This window comes from Cucurbita maxima, unplaced genomic scaffold, assembly GCF_002738345.1.
Source record: "Cucurbita maxima cultivar Rimu unplaced genomic scaffold, Cmax_1.0 Cma_Scf00058, whole genome shotgun sequence".
NCBI classification, from domain to species: Eukaryota; Viridiplantae; Streptophyta; class Magnoliopsida; order Cucurbitales; family Cucurbitaceae; genus Cucurbita; species Cucurbita maxima.
The window spans coordinates 418,926-445,551 of NW_019272074.1; the positions used below are offsets into that span (position 1 = coordinate 418,926).

Consider the following 26,626-nt stretch of genomic DNA (forward strand, 5'->3'; position numbering starts at 1 on the left):
TCGATAGTAGAGACAAAAATGGTATGCAGTTCATAACCCAAGAGCGAAAAATGTCGGGTTTGAAAATTGAATGACTAAAATATTACGAAATTTAAATTTTATGGAACAAAAAAGTGTGTTGGTGAAGGACGAAAATGTAAATTTCAGCTTATTAGAAAAATCATGGAATAAAAAATTGGGAGTGAGAAGGAACCGAGAGATACAAACCGATTCGACCCGACCCGACCGACCCGACCCGTTTATTCACAATTGAGATCCTTAACGAGCAGTGGGAAACTGAAAGCAGAGTCCAGATCAAAGAAAGAAAGAAGGAACTGGGCCAAAAGGGAGAGTTTCCATTGCAGCTGACCTCGACCGAAATCTCCATCTCCATCTCCATCTCCATTCCGTAATTCTTCCTCTGTCGGAAAGGTAAACCAGAGATCTCTCCGGAAATGGCACCGACGTCGGCTCTGGCGAAGTATAAGCTGGTCTTTCTCGGAGACCAGTCTGTTGGGAAAACCAGCATCATTACACGCTTCATGTACGACAAATTCGATAATACATATCAGGTAATTCCCTGCTGAATCCTTAATTGTTTAGATCCTTGTTTGTATCACACGTTGCGGCCGGATCGGTTCGGATACTGTTGATCAATGCCTGATCCTGTTGTTTCATCTTTAATTTTGATTCCTCTTGTTTCCATCTGCAGTTTTCTTTGATTATATGCGGTTTTATTTTCTGTTGTGTCTCGTTGTGTCATTGAGGAGGTCGACAATTCCGTGTTTATGGTTTCAGATCCTTTGGTTTTTTCTTCTTAGGCGATCAGCATTTTCCTTCCACACTCTGTATTTATTTCAATATATTAGTTCTTAGTCGAGAGTTCAGTAATCAAGCAGTGTCTTAAGTCTATGATTCTGACCTTGCTGCTTCCGGGTGAATGATGTTCAGAATTTAACGCTGTTGGCTGTCAACACCATTAGTCTTTAGTACTAGTTTATTGGGTACGCCTTGCAGAATTGGATCGAAATGAGGAGAAGGGAGGGTTTTCGTTGATGCCTTTCTTTCAGCTAATTTGAATCTAGACCATTATTCTAGAATCATGATCTGACTTCGTGCTAACTTTTGTGGACTGAAAAGCTTTTTGGTCTTTACTTCCCATATTTTAATTTGTTGGATTATTTGAAGAATAGTTGGCTGACTTCGTACAAAAAAAAAACCACTGTTACATGTCCTCGCATGCCTAGTATTTTGTCCCTACCTCATGGAGTTGGGTGAGCATTGCCAATAATCCAACTGCTACCAGATGTGTCTTCGGTTATTGTAACTGCATTGACAGCACAACATGATAAGTCCTGTATGGTTTTTGACTATTGGGACATTTTTGTCACTGCTTCTATGGGGAACAGGATATATAGAGGAAGCCGATTAGGAGTGATTGATGTTCAGTGGACAGGTGGATTGTGCTACTGATTAGTTTCCAAGTTAATAAGAACTAAGAAGATGCTAGATTCATCATGTTGTTGGGTTATCTCAGCAATAATTTTCTTAAATATTCTTTTGATGATGTTCTTTTCAATGCATCAATTTGAGGTTTTTACATTAAGCCTTTCGGGATTCTGTTATTTGTTTAGTCTTGACCAAGTGGAAATGTATCATAATTACATCTAGATCAAATGGGTGCATTATCTTCCATCTTTTGTATTTCCTTTTTGATAATGAATGGTAGATATATAGTTCCATCTCTCTCTCTTTCTTTTGTCTTCTTTTTTTATCTTTTGTTGGATACAAAGTTCTTTCAAAATTTCAGTTGCAATTTTATACCACACATTCACTTCTTGCAATATATAATTATGTACCATTGTTCAGGCTACAATTGGCATTGATTTTCTCTCAAAAACCATGTATCTGGAAGATCGTACTGTTCGACTGCAGTTGTGGTAAGATAAATTACAAATTTATGGTTGTTCATATATAGATGACTGCTTCTATTGGTTTTACTTATTCACATTACTCTTCTAATTCAATCACATTTTTGTGTTGTATATAAATCATGTGATTTATTTATCCTTGAGAATTGAAGAACTTATGTGATTTATTTGCTTCAGTCCATGGTATAAATGATACATTTCAACAACGGAAACAAGCAAACAATCCAGTATAGCTATTCCTCCTAGATTTAAACTATTCTCCTTTGAAACTTGAAAATAAATTTAAAGGTGTAGTCCTTGGGGGAGGAAATCCAAAAAGTCTGCATTTGGAATTCCTTTTTGGAGGAAAATTCTAAAAAATGATTGAACTAGTTTGCTGCTTTAGTCTGTAGAGGTGGGGGTGCTCATTTGCGGCAATTAATACTTTCATAGTATTCCCAATAAAGTTGTTAGAAATTTGAAGATATATATTAAAAAATTCTTTTGGGAGGGATCAAATGGAAAGTGCCGGACCACCTTATTGGATGAAATGTGGCCTCTAACATAAAATTAATTCTCTTCTTTAAATATGGTTGTGGAGGTTTCATAGGGAGGGAGCCCAATTTTTTTATGGGATGGAATTAATGAAAGTAATATTTGCTTCTCTGAAAAGCTCACTAGTTGTTTTTATTCCTCAGATAAAAGTTCTTGGTCTCACATCACGTCATTTATGTATATGGACAAGATTGAAAATATGAAATGTACAAAAATAGAGGAGCAAAGCCTCAACAACCCTGGCTAAGGAAGTTATGAAAAAAAAGTCTTCCAATTGGCACAAAGAGAAGAAAACACATGTTAAAAGTAAAAGGTTTGTACAAATATGAATAGGGCAATGCCCCAAAAATAATTTGATCCCATGAAACGAAAACAACCTTTAGAAGGATTCTATTATTTCTTTCCAACCATGAATTCTAAATAAAAGCTCCAATAAAACTCATCTCCATTGTCAGAAATGGGTAGTCATTTTATAGTTTCTTGGCTTCTTTTTGGGCCTCTCTCGCTAATCTTCAGAACTACCGTGCTATCTTTCTGAACATGGCCAATTGGAGACCTTATTTTTCCTTTTAACTCCTAGGCCTGTTCAATTTGTGCCTGCCACTCGAGGATGAAAGGAGATACAGAAAAAGCTGCACGAAGTTAATAAGAAAACTGCAGAATAAAAAAACTTCAGACAACTAGAAGGAACTAATTAGTTTCTATAGATAATATCATCTAGAAACTAAGTAACAAGCAATGTTTAATGTATCTTTGCCATCTGTATATTTTCCATCAAATAAAAAAAAAATGTTACAGGTGCGCTAATCAAATTTTTCCTTTGTTTTTGATAGACACATCTTATAAATTAATGTATCAATTTTGACTTCTTTTCACGTATATTTATGATACTTCTCATTCTATTTAATTGGATCGACTTTCATATTTGTCTTTTCCGGAAGAATGGGTTTTGCTGTACATTTATAAATTTTATGTTGCTTTGTTTCTCAGGGACACTGCTGGACAGGAAAGATTCAGAAGTCTAATACCAAGCTATATCAGGGACTCATCTGTCGCTGTCATTGTTTTTGATGTTGCAAGTATGGAATCTGAAATTTTCTATTGAATGAGAATAATTAAGTAAACCAATTGAAAGTGTGTATTCTTCGGTGTTGTGATAAAATATCTTGTATACTCTTGGGGTGGATCTGGGATCTAATATCCAAAGCCTTTTTGGTCCTTAATCTCATATAGTTACTCGATTACATGCTGTGGAGTTAATTCTGTGCCATGATGTGGTCAAAGGATTATTTTGAACTGTTTTTATCCTGTTGTTACTTAGGCCGGCAAACTTTCGTAAACACTTCAAAATGGATTGAGGAGGTGCGCACTGAGAGGGGCAGTGATGTCATTATAGTGCTTGTTGGGAACAAAACGGACCTTGTGGAGAAGAGGTAATAGCTAACCGTGGATTTTTATTTCGTTTGCATGTTCTATCTTTTTAGCTGTTTCAATTCTGAATAATATATGCAAACCTGAATTGGAGTTCTAAGAAAAATATTAATGATATTGAAGTGATATAGAGAGCTTGCATATCTTTTTGGCTTTTTAGATACCCTAAGCAATTGGTTAAAACATTAAAGGTTTGTTCTAACAGTCAGATGTTCAAATCCTCATCTCCATATTGTTCAAACCAAACACCCCTTATGAGCCTACTCAGCAACCAATCTGTAATTAGTTATGTCGGAAGTAAGGGGATGTCTAGAACTTAAAGGTTTGTTCTTGCCTCCATATTGTTCAAACGGTCAGATGTTCAAAAAATAGTTTGTTGTTACTACTCATTGTGCTATCCGATTTATGAATATAGCTTTCAAAATAAATTGAGCTCTAAGTTTCATCTAGTTTGATCTTTCTCTAAAAAAATCATTTAGTTAAATACCAAACTTGGACGATGATTCAAGTTAATATAGTATATCAGTAGTCTGGGCAATATTGTTTTAAGGCATATCATTATCAGATAATCTTACGTTTTTATTATATGTAATGTGTGGAAAAAGAGTAGAACATGATGTTGTGATCTACCACTGTTCTTGCTCCTATATTTTCTAAGGGAAAAATGTTTCAATTTAATATTGCGTTTTTTTGACATTACTTAGAAGTCTTGTTTGGCATGTTGTTTCACCATTTTCCCATATGCTGCATTGGTAGGCAAGTCTCCATAGAGGAAGGAGAAGCCAAAGCCCGTGAACTAAATGTCATGTTTATCGAAACAAGTGCTAAAGCTGGATTTAATATCAAGGTAAACCATTCATACTCTGATAGCCTGATATTTGTACTCTACCTCCAGATTGAACATATGCCAATCATCCGCTATATACTCTAGGGAACTTGACGAAGATGTTTTAGGATTACTCCATTCTTTGACAAAAATTTTGTTAAATCTTCGTACTCGTTTATGGTATTCTAACGGCCATCCCTATAATTTGTGCAGGCACTGTTCCGAAAAATCGCTGCAGCTTTGCCGGGAATGGAAACTCTCTCATCAGCAAAACAAGAAGACATGGTCGATGTTAACCTGAAGTCCTCAGGCAGTGGTGCTGCACAATCCCAGCAGCAGCCGGGTGGATGTGCCTGCTAATGATGCCCGATACGAATTGTTGACGGAATCACTCTTTCTTGCTTTTTGCTTTCAACGCCTCAACCTTCTAGAACTGTGAGCATATTCAGGTACAAGATTGGTTATATCTATATGAATGCCTTGCTTGAGCAGAGACTAAATTCGTAAAATGAAATTGGTGGCAAGGTAGACGATTGTTATTTTATGGAGTAATTTTATGTATTGGTGGAGTCATTATTTGGGTCCTTGGGATTTGTAAAAAAAAATAGATGTTTTTCTGTCGGACTTGATTACAAAATGGAAATTTATCTAGAAATTCTACAAATTTCACCTGTTCTTGCAATGGATTGTTGTGTTGGTTCATAATAAGATATGGCTGGCAGGAAAAAGGTGAGTGGTTTTCGTTCTTTGAGCTTTTGGTGTATAAAAAAGTTGAAAGAATCTCTTTTGTAGCGTTGCTTTATCTCTCTATGAATAGAGATAGAATTGGTTTCCGGATTTTTTTTTTTTTTTTCTCGCAAGTGAAAACAATGGGTTATTGATATTGATATAATAAATAGTATTTTAGTGAAGAATTAAGTTACTTATAAATGAATTAAGTTACTTATAAATGTAAAGTAGAAATGCTTATAAATGATTTTAGATTATTTGTTCTCATACATTTTTCCTTTTTTTCTTCCAAGTTACTACACTGTATTTATGTAAAATGGTCTTTTACAGCCCATTTGTTCTTCCAACGGCTGAAGGGTTTTATTGAATATTGAAACTTGAGCTGTCATGTCATTCACATTAAAAATAGAAAAAGATCGATTCTTTTTTAATCATCGATAGCTAAAAAGAGTAATTAACTGGAGAAGATTGACGATTGAGGGGTTAATTTTAGGATAATAAAATTATAAAAATAAATCCTAAATCACGTTTATTATTTTTATTTTTTATTTTTTATTTTTATTGAAAAAAAACCCCATTAGAAAAACAACTAACAAATAATAAAAACAGAATCAATTCAACTGGGCTTGGAGGGATGCGCCAGGCCCATGCATTAGTGCAACGCCAGGGCGACGCTCGAAGGCCCAGATAGCAAGCTATCTTGGTGGGCCTTCTCCCATAAAAAATTAATTTAATATCATGTGGGCCGATGGCCCACGTATCAGATATTAAACTGATAAGAACAGATACTACACTTGATCTTAGCCAAAAGGCCGAGAAAGGTATGAATTGATAAGGCATCTACGGGCTCTTTTATAGTAGCGTATGGTGCAGCCTTTCAAGTCATTTCCGATGTGGGATAGCTAAAGGAAATTTTACACCTCATTTCGAGTGCTTTAAATTATATAATATGATATTGTAAAAACCTATGAATTATATTAAATATTAATTGGAACATTTTAATTCTTTTAATTCTTTCTTTCAATTAAATTCAATCTTTATTATGAGTCGTTGGTAAATTTTAATACTAAAAATTTAGTTTTTGTTAATACAAAATTAGTTTATATTTATTAGCTTTTAAGTCATTCTAATATAAATGTCAAACTCAAAATTATATCTTAAATATTATTGTTCTTTAATAAATATTATTGTTCTTTAATAAATAATTAATTTATGATCCAACAATAATCATCTATTTTCTCTATAAATAAATTTTAATTCTATGGGTGAAATTATATTCACAATTCCTAATTTGAAAAATGCTCAAAATAGTAGGCTTATTGAAACCGAAAAAATGTCATTCTCACTCCTGCAAATTGTAACGACCCTAATTTTTTTAGGGAAATAGGGCCGCTACCATATGCGTGATATAATCTCTTTATGCAGAAATATTCATTTAAAATAATTCATAAAACGATGTTATGAACTTATATGTTTGCGTAAGAGTCTTAAAATAAAACAACAAAGAATGTTCAATGTAAAATAAAATAAAACCAAAGAAAAAACTAAAAAATTATGCCCTAGATTGACTTAATATCTACAAAATAAAATATAACTACCCTGATACGGTTTCATGGTCTTTAACGCGATGCCGCCGTCAACCGTACGGGGTGTCTTGCTTTTACTTAAAATATAAGAGTAGCACAAGACTTACCATTTTAAGAAATATAAAGCAAGTGACCCACTATTGAAATCTAGGAATGCAAACGCATGCACACATGAATAAGATCTATAATTTAGAACCGTATTCTCTTAGATGACTTTTTCAGTCCGAACAAATTGGATGTATATTTATTTCTCAACACACGATCCACACATGCAAGTATGGGCCCACCAGGCAGGTGACACAATCGCACTTTCAAAGGCAGCGGACTAGCGATTGTGCGGCACTCACTTTCAAACGACAAGTGAGCTAAGCCAATTTGTACTTGCGTCGCCTACGACCAAGCGACGTATGATCAAGCCTCTAGCCTCGATTTTAAAAGAAGGTTTTGGAAAACGAGGGTAGAGAGAGATTTTAGAAAGAGAGATTTTTGAAAGAGACGTTATATAAGCAAGCAAGAGAGAGATAACAACGGCTTAACATATATAACCTTGGGTAGGGAGAAGTTGACAACTAGTCATATCCCCCTATAGTACATTTTGAGGCATTTCATGTCTGACAGGCCTAGACATGATATTTTTGAGGCGTCATACGCCCTAGAACTACAAAAGTAAAAACATTAGAATGAAAAGACATGACAAGGGTTTGGCTTGCCATAGGCATGCGGCCATGGGCAACACGCCCTGGACGAGCATGACCGTGACATCCTCCCCCACTTAATTGGTTGACGACCCCGTCAACCGACTACTTTCAAACCTAGCGATGTGGGTGGCGGCGGAGATTAGGTCTTTGGCGCGTTCCCAGCTTGTTTCCTCTGTAGGGAGATTCTTCCATTTGACAAGGAATTCACGAATCGTCCGTACAGGTCGTCCTATTTTCCTAACCCTGTCGGCGAGGATCTCCTCTACTTCTTTTGTTTCTTTTTGCCTCAGAAGGTCTCCCTCAACCCAAAACTGTCGTGTTTTCCCAGCTTTAGCTAGTTCGACGACGGCTTTGGCCGATGGGTCTTTATGTAAATGTTCCTTGATGATGTCGCGCATCGATCCATCGATCTTACTTGAGTGAATATGGGCTAACATGCATAGGGCCGCATGTTCGCCCTTCCGACTCAGTGCGTCGGCTGCTTGATTACTCTTCCCTGCTTTGTGTTCAAACTTGAAGTCGAATTCGGCCAACGACTCCTGCCACCGGGCTTGTTTTGCCGTCAATTTTGGTTGATCAAAGAAGTGGCAAATGGCGCTGTTATCCGTCTTCACTACGAAATGTGATCCCAAGAGATATTGTCTCCAGACTCGAAGGCAATGGACTACTGCCAGCATTTCTTTTTCGGAGACAGTGTATCTACGTTCGGCGTCATTGAGCTTTCGACTTTCGAAAGCGATGGGGTGGCCTTCCTGAATAAGGACCCCACCTAGGGCAAAGTCGGAAGCGTCTGTTTCTATTTCAAATGGCTTTGTAACATCTACCAATCCGAGGACAGGACCCCTCATCATGGTTGTTTTCAGATCTTCAAAGGCCATTTGACAATCATTTGACCACGACCAAGTGTGGTCTTTCTTCAACAGCTCTGTCGATGGGGTGGCTCGTCGTGAAAACCCATCGACGAACCGCCTATAGTAGTTGGCTAATCCTAAGAAGGACCGCAAATCGGATACGGAAGTAGGAACCTTCCATTCTTGGATAGCTTTTATCTTATCGCTATCCATACTAATCTGTCCACATTTGACGACATGTCCAAGGAAGTTGATGCATGTTTGTGCGAATGCACATTTCTCCTTCATGACATACAGTTGGTTTTGTCGTAGCTTGTCGAACACCAGCTTCAAGTGCACTTTGTGTTCCTCTAGGGTTGTGCTGTAAACCACTATGTCGTCGAGGTATACTATGACAAACTGATCCAAGTATTCGTAGAAAACTTGGTTCATCAACGTGCAGAAAGTAGCTGGAGCGTTTGTCAAGCCAAAGGGCATTAGTAGGAATTCGAAGGCCCCATATCTTGTTACGCACGTCGTCTTGGGCTCGTCCCCTTCGGCAATACGTACTTGGTAATACCCTGATCGTAAGTCCAACTTCGTGAAGTACTTGGCCCCGTGAAGTTGGTCGAACAAGTCAGATATTATCGGCAGTGGATATTTGTTGCGTACCGTCACCTTGTTTAAGGCTCTATAGTCTATGCACAGACGCAACGTCCCATCCTTCTTCTTCTGGAACAGTACGGGGGCTCCGTAGGGTGCCTTTGCCGGGCGGATGAATCCCGCCTTCAGCAACTCATCCAGTTGTTTCCTTAATTCGGCTAGCTCGGGCGGAGCCATCCGGTATGCGTTCTTCGCTGGCGGTTTAACTCCGGGGATGAGTTCGATTTCGTGATCAATGCCTCGACGAGGTGGTAATGTTTGGGGTAAGCTCTCTGGCATTATGTCGGCATAGTTGTTTAGTACCTCATTGATTTCATTTGGGATAGTTTCTTCGGTGGTTGTTACTTTCATCAATGGTATGGCCATAAATGTAGGTTCCTCTCGTGCGAGTCCCCTTTTCAATTGTATGGCCGAGATCATTCGAAGATTACCTGGTTGCTTGATGCTTGCAGGTATTACTGTGGGGTTGCGGTCGGTGATCACTAAGCATTTTGCCAGCGGCATTGGGATAACTTTGTGTTCTAGGAGGAACTCCATCCCGAGTACCACGTCAAAGTCGTCCATGCGAGCTACGACAAGATCTAGCTCTCCTGTCCAATCCCCTATTTTAAAGAGGACTCTTTTGGAAACTCCCACAATAGGCAAGGCCTCAGAGTTGACAGCTTTCATTTTTCCCGGGTCCCTTCCTATAGTGAGTCCTAATCTTCGGGCTTCTTGATCGGCGATGAAGTTGTGGGTCGCTCCTGAATCTATCAGAGTGCTCCTATTCGGTTGGGAATTTATTGTCGCATCTACGAACATGAGCCCTTTCTCTACTATCTCCTTCGGTTCGACCTTCCGTTGGAGGGCTGACAAGAATTTAAGCGCGCCCATTCGGGGATTGTCTTGATCTTCCTTCTTGTCAAGCATAGTCTCAACCCTTGCGTCGTTGCTCTCTTGAATGGACACTTGGAGCGCAGTGAGAGAGGCCCGATGAGGACAGTAAGATACTTTGTGGGGGCCTTTACTGAGCATGCATTGTAAAGGCGTCGTCGGGTGGTTCCTTTGATGGTAAGGTCCTCAAGATGTCCCCGCTTGGTTGTTCTGAGGAGGTCTATCCGTCCATCCGCTTGGTCTGTCGTTACCTCCTTTCGGCCTGTTGAGGCTTCCATTTCGATGACTTGGTGGTTTGTATGGCTTGCCCCCAGTGTTTGGGGCTGGTGTTATTCTTCTCTGGGATCCCGCTTCGTTCCCATAGTCTAGGAGTCTCTCGGCACAGGCTATTGCGGCAGCTAGGGTTTGGACCTTGTTCTCGTGTAGCTTTGTTTTGGCCCACGGCTGTAACCCTTTTATAAAGAAGAACACCTTGTCCTTCTCTGATGTGCCCCTGATATCTAGCATCAGGGTTGAGAACTGTCTGACATAGTCTCGTATGCCTCCAGTGTGTTTCAGGGCTACTAGTTTTTCCATTACTAAATGTCCTGCGTTTTCGGGGAGGAACTGGTCCCTCAACTCTTTCTTAAGATCCTCCCACGAGTCAATGGTGCACAATCCATCCTCGATGTCTTGCACCTTCGTACGCCACCACAGTTTGGCGTCGTCTATGAGATACATCGAGGCTACGGTCACCTTCTTGTCGTCAGTACAAGCCGTTGTGGCTTTGAAGTACTGTTTGACATCAAAGATGAAGTTTTCCAACTCTTTGGCGTCCCGATTCCCTTTAAAGGCTCTAGGATCTGGGAATCTTAGTTTGTTGGACCCCGTATTAGTTTGTCCAGCCGTGACGTTCTCCACGGCTTTCATGGTCACTTCAATTCGAGTGCCCATGGAGGCCATCCTTTCTTGGATGTCGTCGATTGTTGTTCTGAACTCATCAGCTAATCCATTGAACAAGCTCATCATTGTATTTTGTAGCACGTCGAACTCTTCGCCACGTCCCTCCTTGTGCTTGATAGAGCTATCCAGACTACCAGACGATTTTGGGCTGCTCGTAGGAGCAACTCTTTCTTCGAGCGAGGTCACTCGAAACATCAATTCTGCGATTGGCAACCCATCCAGGCGGTTGCCCATTGCGTCGATTCCTACGACTTTCTCACTCAATTCGGTCACCCGTGCTTCCAGGAAGCGGAGGGTGTCAGGGACTTCTTTGAGGAACAGCATTTCTTCCTCTATTAGCGTAAGCCGGTCGGCTTGTGCTTTGGGTGTCGACTTTGTCGTCGACATGGTTTCGGTCTTTACTGTGTCACGGAGCTAACAAAGCTCTGATACCACTTGACACAATCGCACTTTCAAAGGCAGCGGACTAGCGATTGTGCGGCACTCACTTTCAAACGACAAGTGAGCTAAGCCAATTTGTACTTGCGTCGCCTACGGCCAAGCGACGTATGATCAAGCCTCTAGCCTCAGTTTTAAAAGAAGGTTTTGGAAAACGAGGGTAGAGAGAGATTTTAGAAAGAGACGTTATATAAGCAAGCAAGAGAGAGATAACAACGGCTTAGCATATATAACCTTGGGTAGGGAGAAGTTGACAACTAGTCATATCCCCCTATAGTACATTTTGAGGCATTTCATGTCTGGCAGGCCTAGACATGATATTTTTGAGGCGTCATACGCCCTAGAACTACAAAAGTAAAAACACTAGAATGAAAAGACATGACAAGGGTTTGGCTTGCCATAGGCATGCGGCCATGGGCAACACGCCCTGGACGAGCATGACCGTGACAAAAGAACCCTCATTCGTAGTCCAACATAATCCTATCACAGTGTATTATGACATTTCATAGCATATTATAATTGGTCGTGGATAACATGAGATATGTTTATATTCTAATCTATGAAATGCTTTAAATCCTTTCAATAAAGAATTTCTAGACCCTAACAATTGAAATCATTTTTCGATCCCCTATGCAAGTGATTGTGGGTCGTGGGTTGCACGGTAACTGTGGGTCGTGGGTTGCGTTTTCAGGCTGAGCGTGTCTGGTGGGGTGCAGGTGGGAACGCCCGAATTGTTCCATTCGTTTTCAACCGTCGTTTAGGTAAAAGACCCTTCCTTCCTTCGCAACCAGAGAAAATGAAACCACCACTTGAATGACACAAATTGAGATCCTCTACTTTCCACCCTAAAATTCCTCTCACTGTCCTCCGCCGATCTCAACAACGCCATCGACTTACATTACCGACCTTGCGCCTCTCCTTATCGGCCCCACCACTATTTTTCACACAGCGCCCGCACTCAAAGAACCTCTAATTTAAGAATAAATTTATAAAAAATTAATTATTAAACTGGGCTTGGAGGGGTGCGCCAGGCCCATGCTATAGTGCAACGCAAGGGCGACGCTCGAAGGCCCGGATAGCAAGCTACCTTGTTGGGCCTTCCCCCATAAGAAATTAATTTAATATCATGTGGGCCGATGGCCCACGTATCAGATATTAAACTGATAAGAACAGATACTACACTTGATCTTAGCCAAAAGGCCGAGAAAGGTATGAGTCTAAAAGACAAGTCATGGGCTTTTTATATTGGTGTCTGATGCAGTACTTGGGTAACCTTTCCGATGTGGGACAATCTTTGTTTGGATAATATTTGAAAAAGTTCTATGAATTTTAAACAAAGTAATATTTTCTTTTGGTCTCAGTTGAGTAAGATGACTCTATTCTGGTTCAGTTAGCAGTTAAAATACTTTTAAATGTTACATCATTTATGCTTTATTTAATTTTTAATTTTTCTATTTTAAAAATTATCCTTATTTTTGCCCATTTTTTTTTAATATCTTTGTTTAGGATAACATTTTAATTATTTGTCAAATTGCAAAAACAAAATCATATTAAAAAAATTCCAAAAATTATCACTAGAAAGTATATAACACAAAAAAAATCTCCAAGGTGTAAGGCACAATTGCTCCCTATACCAAATACATGTTAATGGGTAATTCCAGAAAACTTTGGGCATTTTTTTTTTTTTTTATCAAGTATGTAAAAGATAAAGGTAGGTCGATTGTATCATCAACCTACTAGTAAGTGGATGAGGAATTGGCTAACAACAACGTTCCATTATTTTTTACATCTTTTTGTGTTGGTAACGAGAAATGTCACAATTTCATTCATTAGTGAGATTTCACATTGGTTGGAGAAGGGAACAAGCATTCCTTATAAGAGTGTGGAAATCTCTCTATAACAAACATGTTTTAAAACTTTGAGGGGAACCCCAAAGGGGAAAGCACAAAAAGGACAATATCTACTAATGGTGGCACGATGGGTTTGGGCTATTACAAATAGTATCAGAGTCACCAGGCACTGAATGGTAACAAGGGACCTATAGAAGCACATTTCTTGTAAGGGCGTGGAAATAAACCTTGAAGGAAAGTCCAAATAAGACAATGTCTATAGCTAGCAGTGGACTTTGTCCAAGGGAGACTAGAAGAGGGTGCTAAGTGTCGCAACCTTATTACGAAAAGAGTAGATTGCATCATCTAACACACCACACACGGCAGACATTGAAGAGAAGACGAGACATAAGCAAGATAAGGGTAACGAATAGACAAAAGTACCAATAGGCTTGTTAAAGGGTTGGGTAGGGCCCCGAGCCTTAGCTCCGAAAGTCATAGTTTTGTAGGGAATTTAGACATGTGGTTCTAGAGTCAAGTCTGTCCATATGAAATATGAAAACTTGCCAAATTTGGTGTCAATTGGACACTAAATGATGCTCCCTGACACTGTATGCCCATTCGCCACAATCATGTTTACATTAGCGAGTTTGGAAATGCCTCAAAATGTACCGTAGATGGGACATGGTATCACCTCTCCACCACCCCTAGACTCTATGGCCTAAGCGAGCTACCCTGTGGCAGATGTATGTGTCACAGTGAGAGCGAATGTTCTAAGATGAGAGTCTCGGGCAACTTCTTTTGAAATTAATTTTTCAAGGACACTTCCGGACAGAACGGGTGTGTCGGTATTATGCCCTAGCCCATGTATCAGAGGTTGGATTATGCACCCGTTATCTAGTACGAAATCCATAAATGTCATGACATGGGCATGAGAGCACTAATGCCTCGATAAAACCCGGATGGATAGATGTTCGCGATGACCCGATGTTATGAATGACTCGTGGGCCCGTTCTTGAGCATGATCGAGTGCGCTGCAATCGCCGACGACACCTCGTAACTTGAAATGGCGTCAAGACATATGAGTCATATTAATTGGGAACCAAGATGATGTTGGACGCGACGTTACATTGAGAGACTCGACTTTGAGTAGAGGCAAGGTCGAACCAATTACTTAGAAGTCAAGATTTTTGGGAAATTTTCCATTTTTATCCATATTAATTGGAGAAAATTCACTTCCAACGTACTTCCGTAATTCAAATTCTTGAAATTAGAAAGTAAATTTATATAGATAATGGATTTGATTATTATCAACGTAAAATTTATCTATTTAATAAAGTCCGGAATAAGCATTAAACGCAATAAAAGCATGAACCGTCTAAAAAAATACAGGAACAACTCAACTGGGCTAGGAGGGATGCGCCAGGCCCATGCAGTGGTGCAACGCAAGGGCGACCCTCGAAGGTCCAGATAGCAAGCTACCTTGGTGGGCCTTCACCCATCGGTATCAATTCAACTGGGCTTGGAGGGATGCGCAAGGTCCATGCAGTAGTGCAACGCCAGTGCGACGCTCGAAGGCCCATATAGCCTAACCTTGGTGGGTCTTCTCCCATCAGAAGTATCAATTCAACTGGGCTTGAAGGGATGCGCCAGGCCCATGCAGTAGTGCAACGCAAGGGCGACGCTCGAAGGCCCAGATAGCAAGCTACCTTGGTGGGCCTTCTCCCATAAAAAATTAATTTAATATCATGTGGGCCGATGGCCCACGTATCAGATATTAAACTGATAAGAACAGATACTACACTTGATCTTAGCCAAAAGGCCGAGAAAGGTATGAATTGATAAGGCATCTACGGGCTCTTTTATAGTAGCGTATGGTGCAGCCTTTCAAGTCATTTCCGATGTGGGATAGCTAAAGGAAATTTTACACCTCATTTCGAGTGCTTTAAATTATATAATATGATATTGTAAAAACCTATGAATTATATTAAATATTAATTGGAACATTTTAATTCTTTTAATTCTTTCTTTCAATTAAATTCAATCTTTATTATGAGTAGTTGGTAAATTTTAATACTAAAAATTTAGTTTTTATTAATATAAAATTAGTTTATATTTATTAGCTTTTAAGTCATTCTAATATAAATGTCAAACTCAAAATTATATCTTAAATATTATTGGTTCTTTAATAAATAATTAACTCGGTAGAAGGTAGTCCCGATCTTTTTAAGGACTTCAATCGGGCCTTCATATTTTCGAACTAGTCTCTGGTCCTTTCGACTGCGAAATCTGATCTGTTCTGGTTTCAGCTTGATGAGGACTTGATCTCTTGCTCGGAATTGAAGGGGGCGACGCTTCTTATCTGCCCACTTTTTCATATGCTTGGAAGCCTTCTCTAAATATGCCCGGGCTATATCTGTTGTCTGCTTCCATTCTCTTGTCAAGTTGTGAGCTCGGGTTTTTCCCTGCATAAGGATGATCAATAATATGGGGTAAGGCCGGTTGTCGTCCACTTACAATTTCAAAGGGACTCTTTCCCGTAGACGAGCTGGTTTGACAATTGAAGCAAAATTGGGCGACATCTAACAGTTGTATCCAATTCTTCTGGCGAGCGTCGACGAAGTGACGTAAGTATTCTTCGAGCAAGCAATTGAACCGTTCTGTCTGACCATCGGTTTGGGGGTGGTAACTCGAGGAGATGTTTAAGGTTGTTCCCAAGAAGGCGAATAACTCGGTCCAGAATGTCCCAATGAATCTGCCATCCCGATCACTGATGATGCTCGACGGAATGCCCATAACTTTACAATGTGTTTGAAAAATAGTTGAGCTGTGAGTTCAGCCGAGCATAATTTGGGAGTGGAGATGAACGTCACATATTTTGAGAATCGGTCTACGATAACCAAGATAGCGTCATATTCCCCGACTTTTGGGAGGTGTGTTATGAAGTCTAGAGATACACTTTCCCAGGGTCTTGTCGGCACAGGTAGAGGTTCCAAGAGTCCTGAGACTTTGGCTTTCTCGACTTTGTCCTGTTGACAGATGAGGCATGTCTTGGTGTATTGCATGATGTCGTCTCGCATGTTTGGTCAGAAGTACCCCTTTTTTATTAGAGCGTATGTTCTTTGCCACCTAGGGTGTCCGGCCCATAAGGTATCATGACATTCCTGAATGAGCTTCTTCCTCAGTTCTCCCGTTCTTGGGACATACAATCTGTTTCCTTTTGTCATCAGAAGGTCTCCCTCAACCCAAAACTGTCGTGTTTTCCCAACTTTAGCTAGTTCGACGACGGCTTTGGCCGATGGGTCTTTATGTAAATGTTCCTTGATGATGTCGCGCATCAATCCATCGATCTTACTTGAGTGAAGATGGGCCAACATGCACAGGGCCGCATGTTCGCCCTTCCGACTCAGTGCGTCAGCTTCTTGATTACTCTTTCCTGCTTTGTGTTCGAACTTGAAGTCGAATTCAGCCAACGACTCCTGCCATCGGGCTTGTTTTGCCGTCAATTTTGGTTGATCAAAGAAGTGGCAAATGGCGCTGTTATCCGTCTTCACTACGAACTGTGATCTCAAGAGATACTGTCTCCAGACTCGAAGGCAGTGGACTACTGCGAACATTTCTTTTTCGGAGAAAGTGTATCTACGTTCGGCGTCATTGAGCTTTCGACTTTCGAAAGCGATGGGGTGGCCTTCCTGAATAAGGACCCCACCTAGGGCAAAGTCGGAAGCGTCTGTTTCTATTTCAAATGGCTTTGTAACATCTACCAATCCGAGGACAGGACCCCTCATCATGGTTGTTTTCAGATCTTCAAAGGCCATTTGACAATCATTTGACCACGACCAAGTGTGGTCTTTCTTCAACAGCTCTGTCAATGGGGCGGCTCGTCGTGAAAACCCTTCGACGAACCGCCTATAGTAGTTGGCTAATTCTAAGAAGGACCGCAAATCGGATACGGAAGTAGGAACCTTCCATTCTTGGATAGCTTTTATCTAATCGCTATCCATACTAATCTGTCCACATTTGACGACATGTCCAAGGAAGTTGATGCATGTTTGTGCGAATGCACATTTCTCTTTCTTGACATACAGTTGATTTTGTCGTAGCTTGTCAAACACCAGCTTCAAGTGCACTTTGTGTTCCTCTAGGGTTGTGCTGTAAACCACTATGTCGTCGAGGTATACTATGACAAACTGATCTAAGTATTCGTAGGAAACTTGGTTCATCAACGTGCAGAAAGTAGCTGAAGCGTTTGTCAAGCCAAAGGGCATTACTAGGAATTCGAAGGCCCCATATCTTGTTATGCACGTCGTCTTGGGCTCGTCCCCTTCGGCAATACGTACTTGGTAATACCCTGATCGTAAGTCCAACTCCGTGAAGTACTTGGCCCCGTGAAGTTGGTCGAACAAGTCGGATATTATCGGCAGTGGATATTTGTTGCGTACCGTCACCTTGTTTAAGGCTCTATAGTCTATGCACAGACGCAACGTCCCATCCTTCTTCTTCTGGAACAGTACGGGGGCTCCGTAGGGTGCCTTTGCCGGGCGGATGAATCCCGCCTTCAGCAACTCATCTAGTTGTTTCCTTAATTCGGCTAGCTCGGGCGAAGCCATCTGGTATGCGTTCTTCGCTGGCAGTTTAACCCCGGGGATGAGTTCGATTTCGTGATCAATGCCTCGACGAGGTGATAATGTTTGGGGTAAGCTCTCTGGCATTATGTCAGCATAGCTGTTTAGTACCTCATTGATTTCATTTGGGACAATTTCTTCGGTGGTTGTTACTTCCATCAATGGTATGGCCATAAATGTAGGTTCCTCTCGTGCGAGTCCCCTTTTCAATTGTATGGCCGAGATCATTCGAAGATTACCTGGTTGCTTGATGCTTGCAGGTATTACTGTGGGGTTGCGGTCAGTGATCACTAAGCAGTTTGCCAGCGACATTGGGATAACTTTGTGTTCTAGGAGGAACTCCATCCCAAGTACCACGTTAAAGTCGTCCATGCGAGCTACGACAAGATCTAGCTCTCCTGTCCAATCCCTTATTTTGAAGGGGACTCTTTTGGAAACTCCCACAATAGGCAAGGCCTCAGAGTTGACAACTTTCATTTTTCCCGGGTCCTTTTCTATAGTGAGTCCTAATCCTCGGGCTTCTTGATCGGCGATGAAGTTGTGGGTCGCTCTTGAATCTATCAGAGTGCTCCTATTCGGTTGGGAATTTATTGTCGCATCTACGAACATGAGCCCTTTCTCTACTATCTCCTTCGGTTCGACCTTCCGTTGGAGGGCTGACAAGAATTTAAGCGCGCCCATTCGGGGATTGTCTTGATCTTCCTTCTTGTCAAGCATAGTCTCAACCCTTGCGTCATTGCTCTCTTGAATGGACACTTGGAGCGCAGTGAGAGAGGCCCGATGAGAACAGTAAGATACTTTGTGGGGACCTTTACACAGCATGCATTGTAAAGGCGTCATCGGGTGGTTCCTTTGATGGTAAGATCCTCGAGATGTCCCCGCTTGGTTGTTCTGAGAAGGTCTATCCGTCCATTCGCTTGGTCTGTCGTTACCTCCGTTCGGCCTGTTGGGGCTTCCATTTCGATGACTTGGTGGTTTGTATGTCTTGCCCCCAGTGTTTGGGGCTGGTGTCATTCTTCTTTGGGATCCCGCTTCGTTCCCATAGTCTAGGAGTCTCTCGACACAGACCATTGTTCTCGTGTAGTTTTGTTTTGGCCCACGGCTGTAACCCATTTATAAAGAAGAACACCTTGTCCTTCTCTGATGTGCCCCTGATATCTAGCATCAGGGTTGAGAACTGTCTGACATAGTCTCGTATGCCTCCAGTGTGTTTCAGGGCTACTAGTTTTTCTATTGCTAAATGTCCTGCGTTTTCGGGGAGGAACTGGTCCCTCAACTCTTTCTTAAGGTTCTCCCACGAGTCAATGGTGCACAATCCATCCTCGATGTCTTGCACCTTCGTACGCCACCACAGTTTGGCGTCGTCTATGAGATACATCGAGGCTACGGTCACCTTCTTGTCGTCAATACAAGCCGTTGTGGCTTTGAAGTACTGTTCGACATCAAAGATGAAGTTTTCCAACTCTTTGGCGTTCCGATTCCCTTTAAAGGCTCTAGGATCTGGGAATCTTAGTTTGTTGGACCCTGTATTAGTTTGCCCAGCCGTGACGTTCTCCACGGCTTTCATGGTCACTTCAATTCGAGTGCCCATGGAGGCCATCCTTTCTTGGATGTCGTCGATTGTTGTTCTGAATTCATCAGCTAATCCATTGAACAAGCTCATCATTGTATTTTGTAGCACGTCGAACTCTTCGCCACGTCCCTCGTGCGCGACAGAGCTATCTGGACTACCAGACGATTTTGGGCTGCTCATAGGAGTAACTCTTTCTTCGAGCGAGGTCACTCGAAACATCAATTCTGCGATTGGCAACCCATCCAGGCGGTTGTCCATTGCGTCAATTCCTACGACTTTCTCACTCAATTCGGTCACCCGTGCTTTCAGGAAGCGGAGGGTGTCAAGGACTTCTTTGAGGAACAACATTTCCTCCTCTATTAGCATAAGCCGGTCGGCTTGTGCTTTGAGTGTCGACTTTGTCGCCGACATGGTTTCGGTCTTTACTGTGTCACGGAGCTAACAAAGCTCTGATACCACTTGACACAATCGCACTTTTAAAGGCAGCAGACTAGCGATTGTGCGGCACTCACTTTCCAACGACAAGTGAGCTAAGCCAATTTGTTCTTGCGTCGCCTACGGCTAAGCGACGTATGATCGAGCCTCTAGCCTCGATTTTGAAAGAAGATTTTAGAAAACGAGGGTAGAGAGAGATTTTAGAAAGAGAGATTTTTGAAAGAGACGTTATATAAGCAAGCAAGAGAGAGATAACAACGGCTTAGCCATTCTGAGGCATTTCATGTCTGACAGACCTAGACATGATATTTTTGAGGCATCATACATGACAAGGGTTTGGCTTGCCATAGGCATGCAGCCATGGGCAACACGCCCGACCGTGACACAACGCAAGGGCGACGAGCATGACCGTAACACAACACAAGGGCAACGCTCAAAGGCCCAGATAGCAAGCTACCTTGGTGGGCCTTCTCCCATCAGAATCAATTCAACTGGGCTTGGAGGGATGCGCCAGGCCCATGCAGTAGTGCAACGCAAGGGCGACGCTCGAAGGCCCAGATAGCAAGCTACCTTGGTGGGCCTTCTCCCATAAAAAATTAATTTAATATCATGTGGGCCGATGGCCCACGTATCAGATATTAAACTGATAAGAACAGATACTACACTTGATCTTAGCCAAAAGGCCGAGAAAGGTATGAAGATTATATTCAATCCCAGGGCATTTTATATTGACATTTGGTGCAGTCCTTTGCAGCATTTCCGATGTGGGACAATCATTTGGTTAATATGTGAACAAGCTTTGATTTTAAATATTATAAATGCACAATATTTTTACCATTTTTGTTAACCTTAGAATTGTGTATCAAATTGGAAAATTAAAAACATATTAAAATAAAATTTTGTTTTAAAAGTTTATCATAAATTTTAATCCATAATTTCATAAAGTTTTTATCTTTTCTCTTTATCGAGTAGGTAAAACAAATGGTAGTTCAATTGTATCATCGGCAAGTGGATGAGGAATTGACTTACAACAACGTTCCATTACTTTTTACATCTTTTTGCATTGGCAGCTGAGTGATATATCACAATTTCATTCATTTGTGAGATCCCACATCGATTGGAAAGGGGAACAAAACATTACTTAAAAGGTGTGAAAACCTCTCCCTAGTAGGCATTTTATAACCTTGAGAGAAACCTCGAAAGGAAAAGTTCAAAAAGGACAATATTTGTAAGCGGTGGGTTGAGCCATTAGAAATAGTATAAGAGTCAGATATTGAATAGTGCGTCAGCAAGGGTTCCCAATGAAAGCGCATTGTGAAATCCCACATTGGTTGTTTTGTTGGTGGGTCCCACAATAGTTCTGTGTCCCTCAATAGAAGCGGATTATGATATCCCACATTGGTTGGCCAGAGAAAACCAAAAGAGAACAATATCGGCTAAGGGTAGGATTGGACCGTTACATCATTATTTTGGATTACAATGCATTAGAATGTCCTAAGTTCTAAAGAGGACGGGCAGATTGTGATATCCCACATTGGTTGGACAGAGGAAGCCCAAAGAGAATAATATCGGCTAATGGTAGGCTTGGACCGTTACATCATTATTTTAAATCTACGATGCATTAGAATGTTCCTGAGTTCTAAAGAGGACAATATCTACTAACAGCGAGCGTTATATCATTATTTTAAATCTACGATGCATTAGAATGTCCCTGAGTTCTAAAGAGGACAATATCGAGAGCTTTACGAGACCTAGAATGTATGAGACAAACTAGATTCAGTTAATGACCTTTGCTTTCATTGGCTTATGTCAATTGTGGTTGGAAAAGACAGGACAGCCAAAGAGAAGAGGTCAATAAGGCAGAGAAAATAGCGGATCCTTCAAGTCTTTCTCCACAATTATTTTTCTCCATCTCCATTGCACAAAATTAGTGGAGACCCAAATTCCTTAGCCATTTTAACAACCATTCTCTTCTCCAATTTTATTCCTTCTTTTTCCAATCTCTCAACAATCAATCAATCAAACCAAAAGCAAAATGGATGCAACTCATAGAATGGTTTGCCAAGAGGACTTGTTCAACCCGTTGTCCTCGATGGGCGTTCAAGTCTCCTTCATTCTTGTCCTTTCTCACTTCTTCCATCTCGTTCTCAAGGCCTTTGGCCAACCAGGCCCGATTGCTCAAATTCTGGTATTATTGTTATTAAGAGACAACTACATTGTAACATGTTTTTGTTTAATAAAAGTTTACGTTGCAGGCAGGTATGGTGTTAGGTCCGACCGGAATATCCAACATTAGAGCAATCCGAGACGTTTTTTTCCAAGCTTCGGCTGCCGACTACTACGAAATCTTTGGATTTCTAAGCCGAATTGTCTTCATGTTCCTTATCGGTTTAGAGACCGATTTCCCTTACATCATTCGCAACCTTCGCGTTGCAGGCATTGTCGCATGCGGAGGCGCCGCCGTCGGCAGCGTCTTTGGTATTGCCGTCTCCTTCTTCCTCTACCAACAATTCGAAGAAAAAGGCAGCAAATTCGGCTTCTTCTTTATTATCATGTTGATTTTAGCCTACACCGCATCTCCAATCGTCATTCGCCTCGCCGCCGAGTTGAAGTTCGCGACATCCGACGTTGGGAAACTAGCCATCTCGTCGGCCCTCATCAACGAAATGGCATGTTTGGCCCTTTTCAATGCAATCGTAGCCTTGAGATCATTCCGAGGGTTTGGGAGAGGAATATTTTGCACTCTCTTCATTACCGGCGTTGTGATTCTAAACAAATACTTAGCCAGTTGGTTCAACAAACGTAACCGTAACCAAAAGTACCTTAAAAACATGGAGGTTTTTTTCTTGTTGTCCCTTGTCATTGCGGCTTCAGTGATCATTGAGCTAGAGACCTTTAACAGCATTGTGTGTAGCTTTGTTTTGGGTGTCATGTTCCCAAAAGAGGGCAAAACGGCGAGGACTTTATTGCACAAATTGACTTATTCTGTGCATAATTTTGTTTTGCCAATCTATTTTGGGTACGTGGGGTTCCAATTTGATGGGAATAATCTTTGGAAATTGAGCAATGTCATCATTGTGGCCATTATGGTTTTGTTGAGTATTGGGAGCAAAATGAGTGGCACTTTGGCGGCTTGCAATTACTTGAATATCCCATTGAATGAAGGGGTTTTTCTAGGGTTTGTTCTTAACTTGAAGGGCCATGCTGATCTCTTGCTCATTGGTGGTGCCTCTAAGTCACTCATGGTAAGTAACATATGTATTCACTTTTTTTATTTGACGTTTTTTTGTTTGTAGTATGTTCGTCGATTAATTTGACACGAACAAGTGATTGAAGAAGTGGAACAGCTAAACAAAATAAAGTGGTACGTGTCGTTGTTTTGTTTGAATGTTCACTGTCTTTTGTCGTTCGTCGTATCGTATTAGATTAGTCAATGATTATGCATGATAATTATTATTTGAAGCTTAGAGTATATGTATAAATGTAACTTGTTAAACTAACAATGGTCATGGTAGAGTTGTGTACTTTTGGTTGCAGTCATGGAGTAATCCTCGAGCGTACAACCTCCTCCTAATAAGCATCGTAATCAACACTATAATCTCGGGCCCTATTGTGGCATTGCTAATGCGGCGCGAGTACAAGTTGTTCTCGCACACCCACACGTCGTTGGAGCACACGGACCCGAACCATGAGCTTCGAGCATTAGCATGTGCCTATGGGCCTCGCCACCTCTCAGGGTTGTTTCCACTTCTTTCGGCCTTAAGCGGAGGCCATACCTCCCACCTTTCTCCCTTTCTCCTTCACCTAATCGAGCTCCTCCACAAGCGTCGCACCAACCTCTCGTACCATGAGCTCGAACAAGACGAATTGAGTGACGATGAGGGGTACGGTGGGAATGACGTGCTTGAAATCCATTGTGCCATCGATGCATTCATATCGGACACAAAAATATTTATGCCACTCTCGAAAGCTGTGTCGAGTTTTCCGACATTGTACGAGGATGTTTGTAATGCTGCGGAGGATCTTAGGGTGTCGGTTGTTATTCTTCCATTTCATAAGCACCAACGGATTGATGGGAAAATGGAGAGCGGGAAGGAGGGCATCAGAACCACCAATCAAAAGATTTTGCGCCACGCGCCTTGCTCGGTTGGGATCCTCGTGGATCGGATTCAAACGGGATTCTTGGCGTTCTCGCATTTGTTGATCTCGGATCACGTGCAGCACGTGGCCACATTGTTTTTTGGTGGGTCGGATGATAGGGAGGCTTTGGCATGGAGTAGGAGGATGATTAGTCATTCAAGGATTAATTTGACCGTTGTAAGATTTGTTCCACTAGTGACCATTAACGACATGGAGGCAACAGCGGAGTCATCATCATCAAGTGATGAAGGGGTCTTGATGGCTTTGCCCAGTCTAAGGTCCAGTTCAAGTGAGACAGATAATGCCTTCCTAGCTGATTTCTACGACAGGTTCGACTTCTTAAACGTAAACTTCGTAATTTAACTTAAACTAAAATAACTCGATGCCAGGCACGTGTCCACCGGACAAGCTGGATACGTCGAGAAGCAAGTGAAGAATGGGACCGAGACGGTAAAAGAGCTTAGAGACATAGGAGACATGTACTCTCTATTCATAGTTGGGAAAGGAGGAAGAGGTCACTCGACGTTGACGACGGGAATGAGTGATTGGGAGGAATGCCCTGAGCTCGGCACCGTCGGTGACCTCTTGGCTTCTTCCGACTTCAATATCAATGGTTCGGTTTTGGTTGTTCAACAACATAGACACCAAAAGAAGGACCTCATTGATGACTAGCATCTCTACTTCTTTGCTTTCCTATATTCGTGTAATAAATTCATTAATTGTCTTTCAAAATTTGGAGTTTTTTATTTTTTACCTAAAATAATAGTTGAAAATAAATAATAGATTGTATAAAATTGTAAGCTTATTTAATTGAGGAACTTATCTCAATTTTGTATTTGCTTTTGTTGAATATGACCAATTAAGCAACAATTTTATTTATGTTAAAATTGTATTTATTAAGGAACTTATCTCAATTTTATTTGTGTTGGGACCTTGCGTTCTACGACCGTTCTGAAATGCGAAAAAAATATTTCTTGGTTTTGGGGTGGGGAATGCCCAAATTCCTTGGTTGGGAACCGAATTTGCGATACCGGTGCATTTTCGCTTGCGTTCTAGGGCGGTTCCGAAATGCTCATTCTTTTGCACGCATGCGAAAAAAATATTTCGTAGCATTGTGGTGGGAAATGCCCCAATTCGATGGTTGAGTATCGAATTCGCGATACCGGTGCATTTTCGGTTGCGTTCTATGGTGGTTTTGAAAAGCTGCTCCACGGGATCGTTTTTTTTTTTTGCGTGCATGCGAAAAAAATATTTCTCGGCATTGTAGTGGGGAATGTCCCAATTCAATGGTTGGGTATAGAATTTGCGACACCAGCGCGTTTTCGCTTACTTTCTAGGGCAGTTTCGAAAAGCTGCTCCACGGGAGCATTTTTTTGCAAGCATGCGAAAAAATATTTCTGGCATTGTGGTGGGGAATGCCACAATTCGATGGTTGGACACCAATTTAATGACAACGGCGCGTTTTCGCTTGAGTTCTAGGGCAACTTCGAAAAGCTGCTCCACGAGAGCATTTTTTTTTGCATTCATGCGAAAAAAATATTTCTCGGCATTGCGGTGGGGAATGCCCCAACTCGATGGTTGGACACCGATTTCGTGACAACAACGCGTTTTCGCTTGCGTTCTAGGGCGGTTTTGAAAAGCTGCTCCACGAGAGTGAAATATATATTTTTTGCACGCATGCAAAAAAAATATTTCTCGGCATTTGTGGTGGGGAATGCCCCAATTCGATGGTTGGGTATTGATTTCGCGACTCTAGCGCGTTTTCGCTTTCGTTCTAGAGCAGTTTCGAAAAGCTACTCTACGGGAGCGTTTTTTCTTTTGCACGCATGCGAAAAAAATATTTCTCGGCATTATGGTGGGAAATGCCCCAATTCGATGGTTGGGTATAGAATTTGCGACACCAACGCGTTTTCGCTTACTTTCTAGGGCGGTTTCGAAAAGCTGCTCCACGGGAGCGTTTTTTTGCATGCATACGAAAAAAATATTTCTCGTCATTGTTGTGGGGAATGCCACAATTCAATGGTTGGACACCAATTTAATGACAACGACGCGTTTTCACTTGAGTTCTAGGGTAGTTTGGAAAAGCTGCTCCACGAGAGCGTTTTTTTGGCATGCATGCAAAAAAAATATTTCTCGACATTGTGGTGGGAATGCCCCAACTCGATGGTCGAACACCGATTTTGCTACAACAGCGCGTTTTTGCTTTTGTTCTATGGCGGTTTCGAAAAGCTGCACCACGAGAACATTTTTTTTTTTTGCATGGATGCGAAAAAAATATTTCTCGGCATTGTGGTGGTGAATGCCTAGAATCGATGGCTAGGTATTGAATTCGCGACACCAGTGCGTTTTCACTTGCGTTCTAGGGCGGTTTCGAAAAGCTACTCCACGGGAGTGTTTTTTTTGCACGCATGGAAAAAAAATATTTCTCGGCATTGTGGTGGGGAATGCCCCAATTTGATGGTTGGGTATCGATTTCGCGACTTTGGCGTGTTTTCGCTTTCGTTCTAGGGTAGTTTCAAAAAGCTTCTCCACCCGAGTTTTTTTTTTTTTTTTTTTTTTTTTTA

The 26,626-nt window shown here is 41.4% G+C and overlaps 2 protein-coding genes and 4 non-coding genes across 7 annotated transcripts; 2 read left to right on the forward strand and 4 right to left on the reverse strand.

Moving 5' to 3' along the window:
• The first annotated feature begins 250 nt into the window (after positions 1-250).
• On the forward strand, positions 251-5,383 carry LOC111471818 (ras-related protein RABH1b-like). Of its 2 annotated transcripts, XM_023117493.1 has the most exons (7): positions 251-551; positions 1,849-1,919; positions 3,435-3,523; positions 3,766-3,877; positions 4,632-4,722; positions 4,915-5,096; positions 5,146-5,383. In XM_023117493.1, the coding sequence occupies exons 1-6, from the start codon at positions 435-437 to the stop codon at positions 5,059-5,061; spliced, it is 627 nt and encodes a 208-aa protein (XP_022973261.1). In that variant the 5' UTR covers positions 251-434; the 3' UTR covers positions 5,062-5,096; positions 5,146-5,383. The 2 variants fall into 2 exon arrangements, with proteins under 2 accessions (XP_022973261.1, XP_022973260.1); XM_023117492.1 differs by having other exon boundaries at positions 4,915-5,383.
• A 676-nt stretch (positions 5,384-6,059) lies between these two features.
• LOC111471826 lies at positions 6,060-6,255 on the reverse strand. The gene has a single exon (XR_002715263.1). It is a non-coding gene; the product is annotated as a U2 spliceosomal RNA (small nuclear RNA).
• A 6,222-nt stretch (positions 6,256-12,477) lies between these two features.
• LOC111471833 lies at positions 12,478-12,673 on the reverse strand. The gene has a single exon (XR_002715269.1). It is a non-coding gene; the product is annotated as a U2 spliceosomal RNA (small nuclear RNA).
• Positions 12,674-14,928: 2,255 nt separating this feature from the next.
• On the reverse strand, positions 14,929-15,124 carry LOC111471829. The gene has a single exon (XR_002715266.1). It is a non-coding gene; the product is annotated as a U2 spliceosomal RNA (small nuclear RNA).
• Positions 15,125-20,422: 5,298 nt separating this feature from the next.
• LOC111471830 lies at positions 20,423-20,618 on the reverse strand. The gene has a single exon (XR_002715267.1). It is a non-coding gene; the product is annotated as a U2 spliceosomal RNA (small nuclear RNA).
• Positions 20,619-21,957: 1,339 nt separating this feature from the next.
• LOC111471794 (cation/H(+) antiporter 1-like) lies at positions 21,958-24,734 on the forward strand. Its single transcript, XM_023117461.1, has 4 exons — positions 21,958-22,110; positions 22,178-23,167; positions 23,460-24,391; positions 24,452-24,734. The coding sequence occupies exons 1-4, from the start codon at positions 21,958-21,960 to the stop codon at positions 24,732-24,734; spliced, it is 2,358 nt and encodes a 785-aa protein (XP_022973229.1).
• The last annotated feature ends 1,892 nt before the right edge of the window (positions 24,735-26,626 follow it).

Excerpts from the sequence above, each read along its gene's own strand:
- LOC111471794 (XM_023117461.1), top strand. The coding sequence starts at position 21,958 with ATGGATGCAACTCATAGAATGGTTTGCCAAGAGGACTTGTTCAACCCG. Across the intron at positions 23,168-23,459 it reads GTGCCTCTAAGTCACTCATG|TCATGGAGTAATCCTCGAGC; the intron begins GTAAGTAACATA and ends TTTTGGTTGCAG. Across the intron at positions 24,392-24,451 it reads CTAGCTGATTTCTACGACAG|GCACGTGTCCACCGGACAAG; the intron begins GTTCGACTTCTT and ends ACTCGATGCCAG.
- LOC111471818 (XM_023117492.1), top strand. The coding sequence starts at position 435 with ATGGCACCGACGTCGGCTCTGGCGAAGTATAAGCTGGTCTTTCTCGGA. Across the intron at positions 552-1,848 it reads AATTCGATAATACATATCAG|GCTACAATTGGCATTGATTT; the intron begins GTAATTCCCTGC and ends ACCATTGTTCAG. Across the intron at positions 1,920-3,434 it reads ACTGTTCGACTGCAGTTGTG|GGACACTGCTGGACAGGAAA; the intron begins GTAAGATAAATT and ends TTTGTTTCTCAG.